At 37.0% G+C, this 15,156-nt stretch overlaps 1 protein-coding gene across 4 annotated transcripts in view; it reads right to left on the reverse strand.

The window, feature by feature from the left end:
• Positions 1 to 15,156, reverse strand: part of BCLAF3 (BCLAF1 and THRAP3 family member 3) — a 63,031-nt gene that overhangs the window by 28,387 nt on the left and 19,488 nt on the right. For all 4 annotated transcript variants that reach the window (XM_077816620.1, XM_077816595.1, XM_077816603.1 and 1 more), the window contains exons 3-9: positions 13,268 to 13,846; positions 12,249 to 12,911; positions 9,146 to 9,324; positions 7,868 to 7,982; positions 7,530 to 7,593; positions 4,629 to 4,747; positions 1,378 to 1,492 (exon numbers count right to left, since the gene is read on the reverse strand). In XM_077816620.1, the coding sequence (XP_077672746.1) occupies positions 1,378 to 1,492; positions 4,629 to 4,747; positions 7,530 to 7,593; positions 7,868 to 7,982; positions 9,146 to 9,324; positions 12,249 to 12,911; positions 13,268 to 13,846 (1,834 nt within the window). The remainder of the gene's footprint in view (positions 1 to 1,377; positions 1,493 to 4,628; positions 4,748 to 7,529; positions 7,594 to 7,867; positions 7,983 to 9,145; positions 9,325 to 12,248; positions 12,912 to 13,267; positions 13,847 to 15,156) is intronic.

A 15,156-nucleotide genomic window follows, 5' to 3' on the forward strand; every position in this document is an offset into this window, starting at 1 on the left:
TAGTGCATTCATCCAGCCCATACTTCTTTAACTTGCTGACAAGAATACTGTGGGAGACAGTGTCAAAACCTTTGCTAAAGTCAAGAAACAATCCATCCACTGCTTTCCCTTCATCCACAGAACCAGTAATCTCATCATAGAAGGTGATTAGATTAGTCAGGCATGACCTTCCCTTGGTGAATCCATGCTGACTGACATACATAGCTATACTGACGTAAGTTCCCAGTGCAGACCAGTCCTTAGTAAACACTTGAAAACAGACTAAATTTATTTGTAGAGCAATTGTCCAGAGGGAACATGCATTTATTTCTAATTATTGCAGGTCAGCATTGGTCCCACTGTAATCATTTGCCCAGTTTAATATACAAATTTTATTTAAAAAAGACTCATTATGGAGGTGTCAGTAAAGGCCCCATCTAAATTTGGTGAATTAAAAATCTAGAGTAACATGAGCTTTTTAACTACATGAATGTTAAGTATTTCCAATTATTTCTGTTTCCGGAATTTTTTTTCCTTATGCATGTCCTAAAATCTTTCTGGTAACTAAAAGATAATCTCTTTGCAGAGGAGAGTACTTAATTTAAGCAAGATGTGCACTTTGTCCTTTGGTCAGCCACTGGGGTGTGTGGGCTCGCGATCGGTCCCTGTGTTCTTCATCCAAAACTATTATATTGTACTTCAGATGAGTCATTCAGTAATAAACCCTTTGATCTGTGCTTTAGGTGGGAGTATTTTATGAAGTAAGGGAAAATGTAGTGCATCACCAAATTTCTTGAATACAGGCTGCAATCAATCCAAGTTTTAATTTAATAGTTCCCCATGATCTATTGAAATTGCAAAGTCATTCAGCACCCAGAATTACACTGACCTGCGCTGATTATCCTGTGTTAAAAACTGATCTCCCCATTTCCTGACTATCCTGAAAATGTTCTGACTCCACTGTAAATAGTTCCAACTCTAAATCACACAGAGTTCTGATTCCCAATAACCATGTCCATGCCAGAGAAATAAAAAAAACAGTATAAGTTTAGGAGTGGTACATAGGCACATAAGAAGCAAAAGAATCAAGATTTTAAATCAGAATGTCATGATTCATGCAAGCCAATACCTTTTTGTATACTATGTAACAGTTGTAACACTTGAAAAAGTTCAGATGCAGCAGAGTTTACCCATGACCAGTAAACTTTAGTACTATTTAGATGTAATTTAACACAAATAAATCTTCTGACGTTAAGTTTCAAAAGATGATTTGTGACAAGGGATCAAGAGACTTAAAAGTCACGTCAGCCCAGCCAACACAGCAAAATTTTAAATATGAAGATATAAAGGAAATAAAAAAGAAAGACAAAAAAAGGAATCTATTTCACTTCAACTTACCATGGGAGGTTTCCTAATAAATTTCCTGAAAGGTGGTTTCAGGAATCTTATAGGTTTTTGGAATCCACCAATTTGAGAGATCTGTAATTTTGAAAAGCTACCGTTGTGCTCATTCCTGATTGGATACAGAAAATAAAAAAAGGAATGAAAACTAAGCCAGCAATATTTCAAAATTAAGCTATTTGAAAAGTTTAAATTACGTACAAGTATTACAAAAATATGTTAAACTGGCACATTAATTGACAAATTACTAGTGGTCCATTTTCACTGTCGAAACCAAAGTTAAATGAAATCATCATTGCATACTGGTACACAGATAATAAACAGACAAGCTAGTGATTCTCTGTGCCTTCTTTAAATCCTCATTCTGCAACTGAAAATCTTTGTACAAATGATTCAGTGATGCATGTGCTTGGCCATCCCTGCCCTCTGCTGGCTGGAATATGTTAGATCTTCTTTTAATTATTTTACAGCTTGAACTTGTCTCAGCCTAGTGTGGCTGTCCAACATAGCTCTATGTCTTAGCGTTCTTATAAAATGGAGAGTTCTATTAGTTCAAATGGAAGAAGACTGCACTTTTGGAGCTAAAGATCACAAGCTCTATTCCTCATACCACATTCAGTACAGTGTGACATCCAGCGTCTATTTATGTACTAACAGGATTTTCAAAAGCATATAAGGGCATGTCCACACACTACAGCACTGCAGCAGCACTGATGCAGCTGCACTGCTGCAGCACATCTGTTGAAGATGCTTTATGCCGACAGGAGAGCGCTCTCCCATCGGCATAATAAAACCACCTTCATGAGCTGCAGAAGCTGTGGCGGTGGGAGAAACTCTCCGCCAACACAGTGCTGTCCACACCAGCGCTTATGTCGGTGTAACTTATGTCTCTCGCGGGGGTGGTTTATTCACACCCATGCGTGACATAAATTCTGCTGACATAAGCTGTAGTGTAGGTAAGTGATTTAGGAATGCAAGTCCCATTGAAAGTCATGTACTCAAATACTGAATACCAGGGTTTCTCAACATTTTTCTTTCTGAGCCCCTACCCCACCCCCAACAAGCTATATAAACTCCATGGTCCACCTGTTCCACAACAACTCATTTTCTGCATAGCCAGTAGATTAAAAGCCATGGCTGACATTAGGGGGTAACAAGCAGAGCAAGTGCCTGGGGCCCCATGCCACAGGGGGCCCGCAAAGCTAAGTTGCTCGAGCTTCAGCTTCAGCCCCGGGCAGTGGGGCTCGGGCTTCAGCCCCAGACCACAGTGAGTCTAACACCAGCCCTGCTCTCTGGTTTATTTTGGCAGACCCCCTGAAACCTGCTTGTGGCCCTCCAGTGGGTCCCGTGGCCCTGGTTGAGAACCACTGCTGAATACAACATACTCTTAGCACCCTGGATTAAGAGGGGACAACAACAAATTTTGAAGGTGGAATTTTAAAAATCTGGTTGTAACCAAAGTTATGCATGTCAGATTAGACAATCAAATTATCCCTTCTAGGCTAAAAAACTATTTACCTATGAAAGTGCAGGATATGAAGAAACACTGCATGAATGATGAAGAATCCTTGACGCTATATGCCACCAAAAGCAGCAAAGGTGCAAAGCGCAAGAAGAAAAACAACATTTCTTCTCCACATTCTGCACAAAATTATATTTTTTTCCTACAACTTTTGCAGATTTCACAATTGTACATTGGTGTCTTATATACAGTTTAAATATAAAGCTGAAAAATAACTGCCTGAAACATAAGACTGGGGTTTATGGTTAGCAGTTTCAAACGCATAAAGCCTGGAATGCTGCTTTAAAAATGCCTTTTATATTCTCTCCTGATAGAAAGAAAATAGCTCATTAGTGTAAGCACCACTAAAAAGTCCTCTAAATAAAACCATACAAAATTTGTAATTTTTAAAGTTCTAAATTAAAACAGACATTATGCAGTACCCAAAAGAATGCTTACTGATATTATACCCTTCGGTCTCCTCCTTGAACAGGCCATACCTCTCCCTTCCCCCCTCCCTCTCTCATTTAGTATACCACAAATACAGTAGTGTCAACATCTACCTAAGAAAAGATTTACCATAAAAAGAAGCAGCCACTACAAGTCAAGATTTAGCTTTGGGGCTATACAACCGACCATTTCCATTTGGCTATTCAAGTTGCTTAGCACCTACTTTTAAATAAGAATTTATAGTATGGCCTAAAAGCATTTAAAGGTAAATCTCTATTGTTTGAAAATATATAGTTATAAAATGAATTCTAAGCACACCCATTGAGATATACTGGATGAGACTTGAATAGCAGTGAGTCAAGCTAGTCAGTTACATAATATATTCTGTATGATCTTCCATGAAAGTTCTCCTCAATTAAAAAAAAAAAAAAAAAGAGAAACATGATGAGGATGTTACAAACTGACAAAAGAAAGGAAATTAGTTTCTTCTCCCCTTCTGAAGTCTGCACCCAGTCCAAGCCACAAATTAATTTTCTAATCAGCAGGTATTGCAACTTACTATGTAACAAACTTTGTATTTAAAATAAATATGCACTTGCATGTTATGAGGTATCATCAAATCAAGACTTTTTTATTACAATTTGGCAGTTTCCTCCACAATTATTCTTTTCTGTACAAAGAAGTAATCTCTATATATTCAGATTAATCTTTTAAGGTTAACAAGTGAAGTAGTAAAATTGAGTTAAGCAGACATTTCTGTGCTGAATGTCCCCACTAATAAAGCAGTGGGAGGCACTCAGTGCAGTAATTAACTAAAATCTTTTGAAAAAGATCTCTCTAAAATATTCTTGGAACTTCCAGCTTCACTGAAGGTATTCCAGATGGGGACATCACAAATAGCAGTGGTCGCACAGAACAATTAATTCCAGAATACTGTCAGTGAACCAGAGAATTCCAAGAGAATTTTACAACAAAGAGGAATTTTTAAATGGTTAAAAAAAATCTATTTGAACTGAATTCCTTCCTCCTTTCCACAGCCTGGCCAGTGGGAACATTAGACACTTAAAACTTAATTTTTATTTTCACATTGCAGTTCATCTTTATTAAAAGTTAACTGTTCTCTCTTTCAAGGCTGTTCTTTGTACTTCAGAATAAGTCTAGGTGTGTTTATAGTGGATTTCAATTGAATTTGATTTTGAGACTCAAAATTCAAGGACCAACCTTAAAAACAGATGCAAAAATTTCTGATGACCCTACAGACTCAGGCATACAGATGTATTTGCTAAAGGTAGATTACCTTTGAATTACACTGTCTATGTGAAACAATCTCTCATCTTCATTCTGCAGCCTCTCTTTTCTCCTCCTCTCTATATCATGACGTAGATCATTTGGATCTTCTAGAACTCTCACAACAGTCTAAGTAATAGGAAGGGAAATTTTATTGAAATTATATTGGATATATAAAATTAATTTAAAGGCAGGTTACTTGATCCACACAGTAGGTGCTGTGGCTTGTCTTGTGCTTGCAAAACCATTTAAAAGAAGTGTAACCATCTGAGGGCAGGTAGGAGCCAGGCATGCACATTGACCCATGGATACAAAGTTCAGACTTTGGTTAGAAAGAACTCAGCTCTGCAACTATCTGCTGATCCTCTCTGCTTTGTTTTACTAATTACAATATCTCAAAGTAACAAGGAAGAAGGGTCAGTGTACAGCTGAAGAGGCAAAATATTCACAGAACTCTGTTACTGGTACTTAGGCTGCCATTCTCCTTCATGTAGTTACCGCTAAATTTGCACTGTAGTAGATTAGCAAGCGGCAAGAGGGCAGAATACTTAATTAAAAGACCTCAAGCCTTCCCTCCTGAAATGAGCATCCTATTTAGCTATGGAGTTGAGAAAAAAAAGTGCTGAATAAACTAAGCTATGAGTGGTTTCAGAGTAGCAGCCATGTTAGTCTGTATTCGCAAAAAGAAAAGGAGTACTTGTGGCACCTTAGAAACTAACCAATTTATTTGAGCATAAGCTTTCGTGAGCTACAGCTCACTTCATCGGATGCATTCGGTGAGCTGTAGCTCACGAAAGCTTATGCTCAAATAAATTTGTTAGTCTCTAAGGTGCCACAAGTACTCCTTTTCTTTAAGCTATGAGTGGAATTCCAAGTGGGATCCTTACAAAGAAAGGTACATTCGTGAGATAAATTGGGAAGGTGGCTCCTCTGTTAGAAAGCACTCCAAGGCTCCTCAGCCCCAACTCTGGTGATATGATTTATCAAGGCTGAGAAGAGAGATATCAAAGGGAACACTCAACCATTACAAGACCCCGGGGCCTAGAAAAGGAAGGGGGTACAGATGAGCTAAGAGGATCTGCCCCCGGAATCAGTGAGAGCTGACAGGCTAGCAAGGAGACACAAAGAGTGAGAAAAGAAGAAACTGAAGTAGTGGCAGTCGGCTTCTCATAACCCAGAGATGGAGATAAATGGGCTGGCTGAAACATGTGAAAGACTACAATCAGGGGTTAAAGAGAAATATGCATGTAGATTTTTATTATGTTTATCCTTTGCTCTGTATGCTCTGTACCATTAGTGAATGAATAAAAAACGGGGGGGCTGTGTTTTGAAAAAAGCTGTTTTGGAGTCACATTAACTACCTCAGTGGTCACAGGACCCGAGTGAAAGTGGTGACAGGTGCCAAACCAAGTTGGTCCTGCCACATTAACACAGCTAGGAAACAGGTGAGCTGACAGCCATAGACCCAGTTCCAGAGTAGTTGAAGTACATGGTTCCACACAGACTAAGGTGCAAGAAGCCAGGTCTGCCACCTAGGGGGTACTTGAGAAGGACTAAAGGGGCTCAAAGTTCCCCCGGTAACTGTGACACCCAGATACATTACTTTAACCATCTGGATAATCTCTAGATAGAGATCTCTTCTCCTTTGGTCTTGTTACCAAAGTCCTAAAATAAGACTACTTCCAAATTGGCTTAGTTTTCAAAGGTCTGTTTTCACATCTAATTTATTCAGCTAGCCTTCCTCAGCATGGTTTGAAGCTTTGAGTGGAAGATATAGATATATGTTCTGCTTTCTCTTTGGAAAATACTAAACAAGAGGGGTCCATCATTAAAGTCTGGATTTTACTCAGCCGCCAGGAAGAGAACTTTTCTGGAAAGAAAAAGCAGAGAACAGTTCCCCAGCATTCAAAAAGAGTAGCCATAAGCCGACTAAGAATCTAGCTCAACGTACAGAAGTTAACAGGCTGGTGAACTGGGGGAATTAGACCTTTGAGGGAATGCTTCTCCATACAACACTGAGCTTGGCAACAAGGGCTTACCTCTTGAATGTTTCTTTGAAACAGCTACATCAAAACTGATCTCTCAGCATGTTGTTTCTTAAGAGAGAACAGAGGACAATGGGACTCTGAACAGGCTGCTATAACCAATTATTTGTCTATAAGTACTTCTGATCGGATGATCCAAAGCCTCAGATGGAAAGGTCTATTCCCATTTTTCTTATTTGCATCTTGTTCTCATATCAGAGAACACCAGCCAAGTATCCTCAAGTAGGTGCCCTTTTCCCAAACACTTTAAGTACCTAGTGTGAAATACAGTGCAGTGATTGAAGCCTGCGTGCTTTTCTGGATCCACATTAACTAGATCTAACGTTTTTAAACAATATGTAAATACAACTATAATCATTAAAGTACATTGACAATACAGTTGGTTTGGGGTAAATAGTGCTGAGGCTGCTTGCGCCTACAAAAAGAGAAGTACTCAGGACAACTATTTAGTTTAGTGAGAGGGGAAGAAGGTTAGAGCCTTTTATAACCCCAGCGGGAACACTGGATCCATGGATTAAATGACATCAACTCAATATTATTTAAACTGCTTTCAAATGGTTTTGAGTTCACAAAGCATAGCATGAGTACTCAAAAACTTCAGTTGGCAGAGAACACATTTGCCTGCTTATTGAGTGGGCAGGGAAATACACAACACCTGGACCGTCAAGATTCAGTTTCTAAATTTATGTGCAAAAAAAGGTAAAAAAACCATAATATTAGCTTAAAATTTTTGGTGGTTCAGTATTTGTATACTAATGGGAATGTTATGGACGAGTTACAAGAGTATGAAAAAAGGATAACAGAAGTGCTGACAGATTGTCACTGTAACTTATTCTCCCCTCATAAAAAACAAAAAGTTAACATACCTGTCCAGATTCACATGGCATAGCTAGTTTATTCTGAAGTTCTGCCAAAGATATATCAATTCTCCTGAAGTAATAAGCCAAAATGATACAAGAATGAGTATGCGACATTTAAACATGGAAGAGAATGATCACTTTAAACTAAAAGCCATTGTTATTATGGCCATTCTTAAGACAATTATACTACACAGTTGCATGCTATGCAATTTACAGTCCACTAAAAGATGTTGAAAGAAATATTCCATTTATTTCATATTTCACATTAAGCTGCATGTATAATATACTGGAAACAATTAAATAGATTAATCAATATAAGTAATAGCACAAAGTTTATGCTTTACCTGTGAATTTCTGGATCTGAATATATTTTAACTTCATTTAAATTTACAACTGGTTTATCTTGAATTTTTGAGAAGCGTTCATTTAAAGTTAGGTCAGAAGATGTAAAATAATTTGCTGTGAAGATATATTAAATGCAAAAATATTACTTTATCATTTGTATTGCAATTGCAGAACCATACTATTAAAATATTAACTGTACAAAACACTGAACGCTGACATCAAAATAAATTCCACTTGAAATCCAACCCTAACTCTCACTGCTGAAAGATTAGTACTTTAACAAACTGCACACATATTATAGCAGCCATCCTAGTACTTTAATATTTAGCATATTAGCAACAATGAAATTAATCATTTCATTTTTCAATGAAATTAATCTCAACATAAAAAGAAGTAAGAGTTTACTATCTCTGTTAATATAATATTTTAAATACTGGTACCTATGGGTTGTCACAATCAGCATGGCATAGAAGTAGCACTACAACAAAATTAGTAAGGTTAAACTGAAAAATGAAAGAAGAAGCAAATGTAAATTGCTTATAGGTAATGTTGAATAAAATAAAGTATATCTTATCTCATTCCTTTCCTCCCAAGAAAAGCTATATGAGAGGCACCAGTATCTCTCCATGGCAACACAAGCCCTGGTACTGCAAGATGGGATGCATATGGGTGTCCCACTGAGGTCAACAGAACTCTACACTGGTGCAATAGTTTGTACATATGGATTACCGCATAGAATTGAGGCCCTAGCTTTGTATTTGTTTTGGCTGTAAATGAAATGCAAATTGAGTCCGTTTTTACTTAATATAAAAACTATGTAATCAAGTGAGGCCACCGGTTAAGAGACTACTTTTGTCCCAGAAGTCAATTTCTAACCCCACTTTTAACAATCAAGAGCCCCGATATCCTACCACCTTCTCCATGCTGCCAAGCCCCCTGCATATCCCTTTACCCACATTCACTAAGGACAGAACCCCATCTCTTCCTTGAGAAACAGCTTAATTCGATCGCTCCTCTAGAAAAACCCTTCCTGAACACTTAGCGGACACCAGATTTCCTCTACTCTAGAGACTAGACTACCAAAACCTTCACATCAGCATTCCTTGTCAAACATGCCCAAGGCCACAGCCACCCCACAGACTGCTCAGAAATCTGCATGAGGCTTTACTTGTCTTGTTCTATTTGTATTCAAATAGAGAGAATTATGGTAAATACCAAAACATTTTAATTAACCACATCCCTAGTTTATATGTTCAAGCCTAAAATATTATAATCACCTTTAACTTGATGGATAATTGTTATGATTTCCTGAGTAAATTCTTTTGATGGGTTGTTCTCGACATTTTGTGTTACAGACTCCATGTGTTCAAACACTGGATGAAAATGTTCATTTTTCCTGCCAACAGCAACCAGATCATGAGACATCTGCCGCTCCATAGTATGGCTAGAAGCAGTCCTAGAATAAATTTGTATAAATTTATTTAGTAACTTTCAGAGATACTGAAATATTAACAAAATATTAAAATAAAGGCTAGATCAAGAGACAACTTCATCTTAGGGAAAGATGGAAAAAAATTAAAGCCCTTTTCACATTTTAAATCAAACACTACGCAAGGAACACAGATCATGAAGGAGAAGACTGAATGATGGATGAAGGAGAGGACAGCTCAGAGACTATGCGTGAGCTAAGACTGGATTTTTAATGAGTGTATATATATATTTGTAGATTTAAAATTATTTAATGCACCTAGATTATCAAATAAAAATAAAGGAAAAACATGTATTCAGAAACAGCCATTACTATAGACATATGTTCCAGCAGAAGGTATGGAGTGATTTTGGAACTCAGCAGGATATATCTCCATATTCAAAAAGAGGGACTATATTGGTTTCCAACAGTAGTCTAGGCTATTCCCTCCCACTACCACCCCGTCAAACAATGACTCAATTTTCAAAAAGCCTTGTGGCTGACTATTGCAAGTAACCAGCTTGATTGGTTAATATATCAAAGGAGAAGCATCTGGTGTTTTTATCAGTACATTTTAAAATTTCTAAATTAAGCTGGTCTCCAAAATTGCTGCAGTCTCTCAAACTATTTTGAAGACAGCAATACTTTTAACAATCTTATTCTGTTACCCTCCTTACAATGAACACTTTAGTCATTATTTAGGAAAACACAAAATGCAGAACATGTTTAAGTGTTCCACATTATCATCTTTTTTATAAAATACAAAAATGTTTCGGAATTTTTTTTATTGTGCTTTTGGAAGGCACCTCTCTATTTTCTTCCATCAAGAAGCAACATATAAATAATGATGAGCTACGTCAGACATAGCTGTTCCTGGAAGGTCTTCAAAACTCTGTTTGCCTATTTGCCACTGAAGAATAGGAAGCTTTCCAATGAAAATTAACAGGCCTAAGCAACCAACTTCTGCAGAATTTAAGTTTTCAGTTAAAAAAATGGATGCAAAAATAGTCTTCCAAATGTGAAATGAATGACAATCCATACAATGTTGTCTTGCTCAGTCTGCAAATAAATTTCCATCTCTACTGTGGGTGGCTTTCCCAAACAGAAGCAGAGTGAAATTAGCAAGACATGGCCAGGTTCTTCACTACTGTTTTTCAGAGCCTTGTGGGAAGCAGTGAAACGGAGCAGGATCATGTCATGTATATTGCCACTCAAGAAAGCAGGAACAGCAGCCCAAGCACAGGTGCCACTGTCTCTCAAGCTCCCTAGTGGTACAGCCCTCTATAGTCTTTCATATTGGCCTCTCTTCAGTTAGTACAATGTTCTTTTTAGTCTCCATAACTCCATATTTTATTACTGATTTCAGGCAGAAAAATATACAAAAGAAACCTTGATGGGGAGGGGAAAAAATACTGTGGGAGTAGTTCCCTTAATATATAAGGAGTTTCTAATTGACTATATTATTTTGGTATTTCTTAGACCGATACAGTTTATCAATGTAATGAAATACCACTCAGACATCTAGAGCATCGGTTTATTGTTCACCTTTCAGAAAATCCATCATGAACGTAAGAATTGCTATACCAGATAAAACCCGTGCAGTCTCCGCAAGGGAAGTTTCTTCCTAACATTTGTCAGAAGTTGGCTTCTGCCATGAGGTATGACTGTTTGCCTCCCTTATAAAAATCTTTCTCCCACCTTATGTAGTTATCCAATTCTTTTTTTAATCCTATTAACTCCTTCTTGATTAAATCTGGTCATCCTCAAGATTTTGCCACTTAACTGTTCACCCTCTTCTACAGTTCATTAATATAATAATAAACACTAGTCCTAGTAGAGAATCTTATGACACCCAATTGTTAATCTTTTGCCATGCTGCAAATGGATAGTTTTCTGTCTTTCAGGCAAGTTATAATTCATCACAGTACTTTACCTCTCAGACCATAACTACCTAGTTTCCCTACCCTACCCCCTCAAAATAGCTTCTCGTGAAGGACTCCGTCAAGGTTTTCCAGCCCAAATTATATAAACCATCTCTCCTTTACTCACCATCATGTTAATAGGTTAGAATAATTCTAGTATACTAAAGCATGATTTCTTCTCAAGAAGTCATACTGTCCTGTCTGTCCTTATAATTTTCATCTAGGTATTTATATTGCAATTTCTACTAATTTACTGGTACTTAAGTAGGTCTGATAGAGATGATCACAGAAATTACAAAACACACACCTATTTAACATAGGTACAATATTTGCCATTTCCAGTCCTCTGGCATAGTGGTTGATTACAATAATGCCATATTTTTGTTAGCTGCTAGTGACTTCACTTTCAAGCTCATGAAGAACCGTTGCAGAAATACCATCAGGCCCAGGTAACATGCTGCTATTTAATTTAGTTTGTTCCAGCAACACCGCTTTCAACACATTTGGATTATACAGCCCATGAATGTACCATTTTGTTCTATAGTTTTATTGGATTTGAGATCTCAGGTGTTTGAGATTATATACATTTTAAGGCTGTAATTTTCAAAGGAGCCTAATGGAGTTAGGTACCAAGTCCCAGTGGAAGTCAATGAAAATCCCGTCCTAAATGGTCATTCCAGAAGAAAGGACAAAACCAGATTTTTACCTGGTTAAAAAAAAACAAAACAAAACACACCCAGGTAGCTATATGCATCTCAGTGAGAGAAAAAAAAACCACACACCTTTTTTGCCCCCTGCCACATCCTTATAATCAGGTACCATTTTCTTTTCATAGAAACAAACAGTAACTTACACCGCAGTTAGCAAATTAGCATTTTTGTACTAAGGAACAACCACCTTATTTTGCCCTACTTACCACCTTAAGAATCTTTGGTTTCTCTAATATACACAACTAAACAGGAAAGCATGAACAGGTAAGAAAAAAAATACCTGTACTTGTTTATCATTTTCTTCATATCCACTTTGATTGTGAGCAGCTCCTTCCTAGGAGTGACATCTGACATTTTCACATCTGAAACTGTATGACTTGTATCATGATGGCTATTAGAAGAATCTATTTTTTTTCTGAAATCACCTTCATTTCTTACTCTTTCCTTCTTTGTGTTATTAAAGGGTCTCAGATCAACATCATTTTTGTAAGAGTTGGCACATGCATTGCAGCCCTTCTCTGAACTATATTTAATGGGTACTTCATTATGCCCTTCTTCAGTCTGTCTCACTCTTCCACCACTACAGTAATCTAACTCTTTGCTATTCAGAGCACCCTTAGGAGAATTATATTTTTGGTCTTCCTGCTTTACATACTTCTGAGCTCTATCATCAGAAAAAGATTTTGTCCCATCTGGGTATCTATGATGTTTGTAACTATAGTCATATGCTATCTTCGCAACAGAACTCTTTGTGTACTCCCTTTCAGCAGACCGATGAGCTTGGGGACCAAGGTTTCTTTGCTCCTTTTTTTGGTAGGGTGGAAAAGAACGATCTTGCTTCCATTTGTGATTTCTTGCTATTTCTCCACCGTCATCTCTCTCAATTTCTTTAGCCCTTTTAGATGTGTGCCCATGTTCTCTGTAATCACGATCTTCAGGATACCTGTGTTGACATAAAGCAATTTACACTTGCACTAGAGAAGAAAGTGAGAATTTATGTGCAGAATGTTGGATAGCACGGCCTTATATGCAGAATGCGTGGCAAGTTAACCCAAAATCCCTCAAGCCAGAGTACAGAAGTGCAGGGGCACTTAAAAGGAAAATATTATCCTTTTATACTCTAGCCATGTACATGGATTTACTTAAAAAGATAAATACTTCTCTACCACCAGTTGCCCACAATTAAACTACAAATTGATAAATGCCTTTCAAGGTGGAAATCTTCAACTATAATGAAAACAGACTTTCACTTGAGGCTTTACACCACATTACCCAGGTTTAATTATTTTATTCCTATACCTCTTCTGCAAAGAGCTCCTTGTCGTAAATTCTTCAGAAGCTCTTCGGAGTGACTGACCATATTTGTCTCCTTGTAACCTCTGGTGCCTCATTTCATCTTCATGCCATTTTCTTTCAAATTTACATGAAGCCCCTAATGGTCTATGAAAAGGTTTCATTCCTTTCTCATCTGCAGTGTCTCTGAAGTCCTCAGGCATATATTTTTCTTGCATTTTGTGTGGGTAAAAAGGTCGATCATGTTCTTTGTAGGATATTTCTGAGTATTTGGGTGGAAACGGATATCTCCTGTTGCCTTCAACCCTTTCTGATGAATGTGTTCTATAGGGTTTATGACTATACATATCCTCTAAAGAAATTCTTTTTAAGTTTGGCGAAGATGATCTATGTTCGTAAATTCTGTGGTGGATATTCCCATGTGGTGCAAATCTCGCATTGCTTTGTCCGTATTTCCCATCTTCCACTCTCCAAGACATAGGTTTCTTTAGGTCCTTCCTAAATCCCTTATATTCACAGTCATAATTAATATGAGCATGCCTTTGTCTATGGTGTTCTGGGCTCCTAAATGCAGGTGATAAGGACCTACACAAGAAAAAAAGATTCCATTTTAAGTGTTACAAATTTTTTTGTTAGAACAAAAATATATTCAATGCAAAAATAACTTACGTAGTATTACTGCGATGTTAGGGTTCATAATCTAAACAAGCCAAAGTATTCAAAATTAGAAAGCCCAAAGTAATTGCATCTCAGCTAGAGCGGATATAAAAACCTGATTTTTCCCCTAATGAAAAATTACATGGGAAAATACCTAATTTTTTTAATTGAAAATGTTCAGGTTTTCCACAAGAATTTTCATTTCAAAACAATTTTTTTTTTCGTTTCTATTACACTGGAAAATGTTGGAAAACAGTAAGCAAATGTAGAAAGCACTTTCACACTTGTTTACCATTTTCCAAATTTTTTCAGTGGAAACAAAAAGGGGGTGGGAGTGGTAAGAGGTGGAGAATGGGGGAACCCCCAAACGTTCAAAAACCAAAAAATGGAGACAAAACATCATAGTTTCCAAAAACTGGAACCAATTTTTTAAGAAATGCCACTTTGAAGCATTATGTTTAATTTCAAAACTTCCTTTTGAACAAAACAAAAAACTTTATTGAAATTAGCCTTTTCCTGCAGAAAATTCTGATTTTGTCAAAACCACATTTGCCACTAGGAAAAATTTTCATAAGTCAAGAAATTTAAACCAGCTCTCTGTCTTCTTGCACGTAAATATGAATGGTTTTGCTAGTAAGTATATACGTGAATATGTTAAACGATACTTCCACATGTTCATTTTAAAAATTAAAAAAACATGATTGATTGCACTTTCATATGCAAATATGGAGTTCATACAACTAAATTATTCAAATGAACAGTGTTCCATCACAAATTCAAGTGACACTTGTGCATTAAAATAAATACTCTTCCATGTGTATTTCAATGTGTGATGAAAGCATGTTGGATAAAGTATGCTCATCTGACTTTCAAAAATGCTGAGGCCAGCTATGCAGGGGTGTTTTTTTGTTTTTTTGTTTTTTTTAAACTGCCAGACACCTACTAGTCAGAGGCCATTCCAAAAGAATAAGACAGTAGGAACCACCCATTGAGAATCAGGAGGCAATCACAGACCAAAGCATCTTGTATTTAAACTAACCAATTACTGAATATTTACAGCAAACTCTGCAATCAATCCACAGATTTAGAGAACCCTTGAAAAACGTAAATTCCAAGAAAATCACTATCTTCTTGTGGATTTTTCCTTAGCAAATGCAAAATTCATTGCAGATTGCTAGTTCAATTCTAGAAAGCTATGTTCAGCAAAAAAGCTGTCTGCAGACGCAGGACACCACCAT

Source organism: Eretmochelys imbricata, chromosome 1 (assembly GCF_965152235.1).
Source record: "Eretmochelys imbricata isolate rEreImb1 chromosome 1, rEreImb1.hap1, whole genome shotgun sequence".
Classification (NCBI taxonomy): Eukaryota; Metazoa; Chordata; order Testudines; family Cheloniidae; genus Eretmochelys; species Eretmochelys imbricata.